The following is an 8,456-nucleotide window of genomic DNA, read 5'->3' as shown; positions in this document are numbered from 1 at the left end:
TGTCTGGATTTACCCTGCAGAGACCTGAGGACCAGGTAAGCATAGTCCTCAGATTGGACAGATGGTCTAGCTAGCTGTAGCTAGCTAGCTGGACATCCCGAGGTATTTCCGGCGGCACCTGAGCAATCCCGGAAGTGCAACGTTGTGTATATAGACTACATCAATATTATCTGCATAATGGAGTTGGTTTTGATTCTGTAAATGTTTAGCAGCTGAATCAAAAAGGTGGAACAAAGAGGGAGTCCTTAATTCAGAAATCAGGTATTATTTCCAAGGGTTGGTACATATTTAATAATCATAATAATAATAATAATCTTGTGTGATGTATGCGCGAGCCATCGCGTGTACACGGCAGTACAGACCACAGCGGTGAGGTTGCTGGACGTGAGCAGGTTTCCAGAGTGGAAGGAGAAGAGGACGATGTTCATGGAGCAGAGGATGAGGTAGTAGAAGGGGATGTCCACGGCGGCTTGGCCGCACCAGTAGGCCGACGGCACCAGACCGGAGATCCGCAGTGTAGAGCGACACTTGATCTGAGGGGGAAAAACAGACAAATATACACACAGATGAAGATATAGACCAGTATATTTACTGTATTATTACATAAATAATCAGTAGGGATGTGTTCAAATGATCAGTTCTCCAATTAAAATCAATCTTTGTTTGAGTGAGCGGATCCAGAAATAAAGAAGCCTGATTGTGTTTCTTGCCAGGGCTTCGTTAAAATAATAGATTCTCTAAAATTCAAAAAAATGTATCTTTGAATATATGCTATTTCACCATGGAGGTGAAAAGTACTTAAAACTAACTTTTTGGGGGTCAATTGTTAATGTAAACATCAACAAGGAGCATTTAAACATTTTTATAAGGGTTGCTTCTTGCTTGTACAATTTACAGCATAAATTCTAAGAGAATCTTTTTTTACATCCAAGCAAAACTGGTATTAAGTAACTGAAATTTATAGAGAAATATAACATTGAATCGGGACATTGTGAATCGGAATCAAATCTTTTTGACATGTACCCTGCCGTACTGATCCGGATCCTGAATCTTTGGGTAAGCCAGCAGTCACAGACACGGTAGAAAGAATAGAAAGAAAATAATCTACAAATCTACATGAGGTGACAGGGCACCAATATACAGAATCTTCTGGTGACATTGTACAATATCTAACACAAATCCCATAAACATGACGTACTTTTGGCATACATCCTCCTCTTCTTTCATGTATCATGCTGCTCTCTACTTCATAAAACTATCCAATGAAGCTGACCAAATGCCACAAAAACATTCTTTAAATATGATACATGTCAGAGATGAGTGCATGATATTTCCTTATGAGGACCTTAAAGTATCTCTCTGTGTGTCTCTAAACTAGTTACATCTCTAAATTTAGGGATTAACCAACTTAGTCCAAGCTGCATGTGTGCAATGTGTGCACTGAAGTGCAATCTTTCTTCTTGGACCCCCTTTCAGTAAAGTCTCTCTCTCTCTCTCCTATAGTTACAACTCTGCTGCATGTGTCAGTGAAGTGTAATATTTCTTCTCTCTGTGAAAATGAAATGATTGTTGGTAAAAGGACATAACCTCTCTGTCTCGAGTGTGGTCCATTGCGAAATACGCAGGCATTCCAGCTGCAAGCATTCCCAGTATGATGGCCTCGATGTAAACCAGAGCGTAGGACGTGGCATCCGGGATTTGCTGAAACATGTCACAATGGAAACATTAAAATTTATTTAAATGGCACGGGGAAAACAGGATAGATAAGATCAATCACGAATACTCACATAATCAAATGGTTTGGTCCAGGTTCTGATCGGTTTAGTTCCATTCAGGCCTTTTAGAAGAGCGTTGCTTAGTACGTTGACAGCCATGGGTAAGGAGTGAACTGTGGTGCTGTTGAACGCAACACTGTATCTGAAACCCTGTTACCAGACAGAAACCAAAGTGTTAAAGACAGGTGAACTCTACTCCATCTAATTATAAGGCTCTTGGTTGGAGGACTCATCAGCACTCAAACAAAGAGCCCTTCATCTGTGAACACCACGTCAGCTGTAGGTGGAGGTACTGGAGGAGAGTTGAGCCCACATCTGATGCTTTTTCTCCTGTTTCATCAAATATCTGGTATCAAAATAAAGTAAATCTGTCCAATAATAAATCAATGACCTTGCTGGATCCTGTTACGTTGATGCCGGCGCTGTGGGGAGCTGCGGACATGTAGTCGCTGTGTTTCATCAAATCCACTTTGATGTCCTGAGACTCCAGGTTGTGGATGAAGTCCGAAATATCAGAGCCTGTTGGCACAAGAAAAAAACAATGCTGATCCACATCCAAGATACACTCTGCACAGTGCACTGCATAGCCTTTCTTTTCAAAAACACTACTATCAGACCAGTTGCATAGGTTTTTTGTTCTTGCTAGACGACCATCGAAACAACACAGCCTATCGTTACTTCGCAGAGGAGTTAAATGACGTCGGGCCGTATTCTTTCGCTATGAATTTTTGAATTTTTTTTCAAATCCAGGCGTTCAGGGCGCTTCTGCAAAACAGGCCGAGGCAGTGCAAAAGCAGGGAGCAAAACAATTTACACTCACTGAATACAGTTAGACTTCTAAAGTGTTCTGATCGGGGCCGGAGCAGTTCAAAATGAAGAAAAAGGAGTGAGAGTAAATGATTATTCAGAGGGTCATCATCAAGGAGGTCGGTTAGAATTACACCCTTGGGACAATCAATTGTCTCGGCAGTGTCGTAAGAGTAACATTTCTGTAATTTCCTGGTAAAAAAAAAAAATAAGTACAATGAATCCATGGTAGTGTATTTATAACAGGAGTCGTTAAAAGTAAAGACTTAAATCCAAATGTGATTTTAGCTGCTTATCACTGTACTGAAGACCATAGAATGAATAAACTTGCCATGAGTGAAAGTAGCCTATTATCCAAAATATACATATAAAAACATAAATAAATAAATCACATTTTGGATTTACCCCGTGGTTTCATACTTGGGAGTCGCAAGATAATCACCAATAAGAAAAAACTAGATTGTGCTTAGGCCTATTTTTATATTTACCCTTTTACTCGTAAGATGCTATATAGAGTTATATCGTCAGGCCTTTTTTTACACTTCTAAAGTGTGCTCCGTCTGACCGGGGCCGGATCAGCTCAAAATGGAGAAAATGGAGTGAGAGTGACTGATTATTCAGAGAGTCATCATCAACAAGCTCGGTTAGAATTACACCCGTGGGACGAGTCGCAGCAGTGGAAGTTAACAGCTGTACAGCAGTTAGTATCCTATCACAATATTTACAGTAAAAAAGCACTTTCTGACAGAAATTAGATCTGAAGTCTAAATGAGAGGAACTCATTTTTTTTAATTAAAAAAAACATGAACCTATCAGCTTCTAGTCTCCGTCAGGAACAAGACAAAAATGTCTCCTTCAGAAAATCTCAAGTGGACTCACCTGTTGAGTTCTGCACCAGGAGGCTGGTGGCGTATCTCCGTGGCGACTGGTTCCTTTTGAGGAGGTAGATGGGCAGAAACTGGCGGTCCGGGGAGTGTATCTGGATGTTTCCTGTGGCCAGAGCTAGGACGAGCACAGCAGCAACAAACACCAAGAACAAGGCCAGGCTGCAGGAGGATGGAGGGGGGGGAGGAGACATTCTTTATAATCCAGCCCAATACTCTGTGGATCCATCAGTTTAATTAAATCAGACATGTGATCAGCTGCCTTCATAGTCTATGAGGATAATATATTTTATAGTCCGGTTACTTAATTAAGAAGTTAATGTTAGCAAGTAAAATATTTGCATTAGGGATTGTTGGCCCTGGACAATTATCAGGCCATTTTTTTGGGTAGTTTGCAGATTACCTGCCTGATAACCGACAAAGTTATTGAAATAAAAAGTACAGATGTGTGTTGGTCCCTCGGTTTTACTCACCACTGAATCTGACTTAATGTCCCGCCCACAACACTATCTGACTCTCTGTTACCGGGTATCATGTTGAAAGTTTCTAATTTCCTAAATAATTGCTTAAAGTGTAACTATTGATTTTCTTAACCCGGTACATATGTTCCTAAGTCTTTACGGGCTGCAATCTTCCTTAAAACTGATCTAAAGTTAAAGATTATTGTTCCCATCAGTCACTTGTTGTGACTTATGGTGTTAATTCTCAATGGGCTCATCCCTCCTACATCGTGTGCTCTGTAATAAAGTTGGATGCAGGTTTTAAGACCAAAACGGCACAAAGAGAAACCACTGAATTAACTGACTGGCTGCAATGTAACTGGTGGAGCTATTCATTATTTTGTTAAATGTATTAGCTAATTATTTGATTTATTTAATTTCAGTTTTGCTTGAATTATGTAGCTACATAAATTTGTTTATCATTGGTATTTTATTTGGGTTAGGTTTAGTGCTTTTGTTTTGAAGGTACCAGGCAGCCTTAGCCACCAGGTGTAGTCTCCATATACAGGTGAACAGGTATGTGGGAGGTAGACACCGGGGAGGACTGATGGTTTTTTACCAGAGGTACAGAGTAACAGAGCCTAGAGACGCCATTCATCCTTCTTGTGAAATGTTTGTGTACCAATAAATTGCATTAATAAACCTCCCAGAATGCATCTCTGCCTGGACAATGCAAGTTTCAACCCTCTGCGTAAGATTCACTCCTCCGGTGCCTCGGTGGCTGTTGAACATTGAGCTTTTAGTTTGTTTTGTTCAATCTGAAGACAATTCGCCACTAATTCAATTCAATTCAATTTTTTTTATAGTATCAATTCATATCAAGCGTTATCTCAAGACACTTTACAGACAGAGTAGATCTAGACCACACTCCAGAATTTACAAGGACCCAACAGTTCCAGTAGTTTCCTCCAGAGCAAGCAACAGTGCGACAGTGGCGAGGAACCCAGACCCAGACCCAGGCCCAGACCCAGACCCAGGCCCAGACCCAGACCCAGGCCCAGGCCCAGGCCCACGCCCAGGCCCAGACCCAGGCCCAGGCCCAGGCCCAGGCCCAGGCCCAGGCTCTTGGTAGGCGGTGTCTGACGACCGGTTAGGGATTAGAATAAAGAGTTGCGGTAACAGTCACAAAAAATAAATAAAATAAATTGAATAGTAGTTTGTTTGTAGTAGTTCTTTGTAGCATAGCAGGGCACTGTGGGCGTTACAAGGCACAGCGGGACGTAGCTGGGCGTAGCAGAGTGTGGAAGGATATAACATGGCATCGCACTACTATGTCGAATGTCGCCCCATGCCGAACGACTGACCTGAAACTGGATCTCGTCTTCTAAACATGGTTGTGTCTCTGAACACTCACGTGTAAACGAAGGCCTTCCTCTCCCGGCGCATGTTGAGCATGTGCAGCCAGGCCACGGTGCAGAACTGCTGGCGCCACAGAGCGTGACCCGACACCACGTCGGATTTGCTGTCTGAGAAGGTCAGCAGCCGCTGGTCCGTATCGTCCAGAGAGGCGTTGTCACATTCGTCCTCCGCCTGCTCCCGATTGAACACACTGTAGTCTAGGGGGGGTGGGAAAGAACAGTCTATTCTTGTGTGTATCAGGATTAGGCATTTAACAATTATTACATAATTGTTTAATCGCATTATTACTTTAGTAAGTAAGTAATCGCCTATGACACGTATGACTTTTGATGGTTTGGTCAATTTTATGTTCATTATTATGTCCGTAGTTTACTTTATAAGCAGTGTCCTTGTGTTATTACATTATCTGGGTCACATAACAGGGATATATAACCAAAAGATGGATCCTGGGATTCATGCAAAACTTTAATTTGTTTGAAAAGTACTAAATAATTCACTTTAAATTTGACTGAAAGAGACAATTAGGTTGTTGATTGCATTTCTTTCTGAGACAATCTGTTGTACAGAAACATCTGGAAACATTACAGCTCTAATCCAGAGTTTTTTGTATCAATTTTTAAAATTGATTAATTTCCCCAGAATCTATATTTTTTATTTATTTATTTGTTACCAATGACTGACCTAAATATTATCTGTTTCTACCGTACGGCCAATGTCTACTTCATCATATCTGTTTCCAGCAGAAAATCCATGTTATGGTCCTCTTTAGAAATGAAATAAAAGTCATCAATGTTTTAGAAATGTCCCACGATATATTGTCTCTGTAGAAGGAAAAGAAAATTGCAATACTATTGAATCGCATTACTTCAAGAATCACAATAAATGAAAATTGTAACACAAATCAAATCTGCACCCGTGTATCGTCAAAGAATCGGACAAAAGTACATCGTCCCGGTCCTACTTTAGTCTGAAGACATTAAACACACAGGCGGAGAAATTCTCAGTTGGACCGTCATTTTATTGAACTAGGAGGCAGTCCGTCTGCTTTGGCGACACACTCACCAGCTTGGTCCACTTCGGCCTCTGACTCCAGACGAAGAAACACATCCTCCAGTGTTGTCATGGAAACCCCATAGTTGGCGATTCCCAGTTTGGGTTGACAGTCGAGCTCCGAGAACAAGCCTATGAAAGACATATTAACGAGGACTCGCTGCAGTTAACAGTCAGAAATGAGTCACGGCTCTAGCGTTTGTCTTGGTGGGGTTTGTGTAGACAGAGAGAGGGCCGGCAGTCCCAGGAAGATGTATTAAATACGCTAGGCAGTGGGATCTGACCTGAAAACGTTTCAATGCTCTCAAACGGCAGCGTGAACGTCAACTCTGCCTCGTGTTGGCGGGACAACGTAGCCTTGGGAACGTGCTGCTTGATCAGTGAGGTGATATTTTCAGCTTCACACCTCTCGTTGACAGACATTCTACGTGGGAGGAACAGAGACTAGTTAAATAAAGACCTGTACAGTATGTGGCTGACATAGGTTCTTAAGAGTGTTATAACATCTCAGATGCATGATTCAATACTTCGAGATTAAATACTTTTTGCCATGCAACTAAGTTGCTAGGAATTTTGTGTAGTGTGCTTAGTACACCAAAAAAAACAGCTTTCATAGCAGGACAATGCATACCCGTTAATAACACCCATGTGAACACTATGGGCCTTATCTTGCACCTGTTGCAGCGCGGTATAAAGCCCAATGCAGGTGTCTTTGCTATAAAGCCCAATGCAGGTGTCTTTGCTATAAAGCCCAATGCAGGTGTCTTTGCTATTTTAAGACCATGCAGCGCCCACGTCGTCTAATAGAAAGTTCAGATGCGCCCATCTTTGCGCCCATGGGTGTGAGGTGTGTTCAGGTGCATTCTGGGCGTATTGCTATCTTAACAGTTGTACAGCAGTTAGTATCCCATCGCAATATTTACAATACAAAGCCCTTTCTGACAGAAATGAGATCTAAAGTCTAAATGAGTGTCAATACGGCAGCATTTCATTGTTATTTTAACAGCGTATTAGTGAAATGCGCCTAGGCGCATGCACAGCGCGCACACACTATGCTTGTTACACACAGGGACCCAGGCACGCATGCACGCCACATATTATCCCATACTAAAATAAATCTCAGTGCTCAATACGTCGTCTGTTGAATCTTTTTAAGTACATTGGTACTAGAGCTGTAAAGATGAATCGATTAGTTGTCAACTATTACATTAATCAAGCAACTTTTATATGATCTATTAATCAGCTTAAATATTTTTTTTAAATATATTTTAATTTGACAAAAAAAACTTCTGATTCCAGCTTCTTAAACGTGAATAGTTTCTAGTTTCTTCACTGCTCTGTGACAGTAAAAGGGATTTTTTTCAATTCAAGTTCCTAATTGTTACATGTTGTCAATGTTTTGTTTGTATTTTGTAGGATTCCTACATGATTTCATAAATTTATTGGGACATCGATAAAATTGTTCATCAATGGGTCACTAAGATTTTTAAATATCCAAAATAGCTCACTCTTCCGTAACTTATAGCAGCTTTCCAGCAAGTGAAAGCTGAGAAAAAAAACAACCATCAGAGACGTAACTTCTACTCGCCTGAGATGATATCCGACACCACACTTGATCTTGAGATACAGAGAAGAGCCGACACACTTCAGCTGTCCCTGAGAGATCACAGCTTTGCGATCTGAAGGGAAAAAAGCATCGGTGTTAACAACAACAACAACAACACATTCTGTGATACTGAATTGGGCTGAAACTATGTCTTCAAAGTGAAACTTATCAGCGTCAGATGCTGACATGAATAATGTCAACTGTAAGAGTACAAACAGCTTCACATCTTGAAGTTGCTTATTCATTATTGTTAGGGACAGAAATTAAAGTGCTCATTATATGCATGGCAATTTCCCTTTCCTTTATTGTGTTATATATATCTTTTTTGTGTGGTTATAGGTTTACAAAGTTAAAAAGCACAAAGTCCCTATAATGCTTGCTTAGCTGCTGGCATGGAATGCCCTCATACTCTGCTCCTGACTGGCTAGTAGTCCTTACCTAGGTACTGTCAGGGCCCTCATACTCTGCTCCTGAC

At 41.1% G+C, this 8,456-nt stretch overlaps 1 protein-coding gene across 1 annotated transcript in view; it reads right to left on the bottom strand.

Moving 5' to 3' along the window:
- Positions 1-8,456, bottom strand: part of abca5 (ATP-binding cassette, sub-family A (ABC1), member 5) — a 32,665-nt gene that overhangs the window by 9,204 nt on the left and 15,005 nt on the right. The window contains exons 15-23 of the mRNA XM_034860753.1: positions 7,964-8,054; positions 6,660-6,799; positions 6,388-6,507; positions 5,321-5,522; positions 3,462-3,628; positions 2,167-2,294; positions 1,788-1,925; positions 1,588-1,701; positions 363-533 (exon numbers count right to left, since the gene is read on the bottom strand). Coding sequence (XP_034716644.1) covers positions 363-533; positions 1,588-1,701; positions 1,788-1,925; positions 2,167-2,294; positions 3,462-3,628; positions 5,321-5,522; positions 6,388-6,507; positions 6,660-6,799; positions 7,964-8,054 — 1,271 coding nt within the window. The remainder of the gene's footprint in view (positions 1-362; positions 534-1,587; positions 1,702-1,787; positions 1,926-2,166; positions 2,295-3,461; positions 3,629-5,320; positions 5,523-6,387; positions 6,508-6,659; positions 6,800-7,963; positions 8,055-8,456) is intronic.

This window comes from Etheostoma cragini, chromosome 21 (assembly GCF_013103735.1).
Source record: "Etheostoma cragini isolate CJK2018 chromosome 21, CSU_Ecrag_1.0, whole genome shotgun sequence".
NCBI classification, from domain to species: domain Eukaryota; kingdom Metazoa; phylum Chordata; class Actinopteri; order Perciformes; family Percidae; genus Etheostoma; species Etheostoma cragini.
Note: the sequence above shows the minus strand (reverse complement) of the source record. Positions and strands in the feature narration are given on the sequence as shown.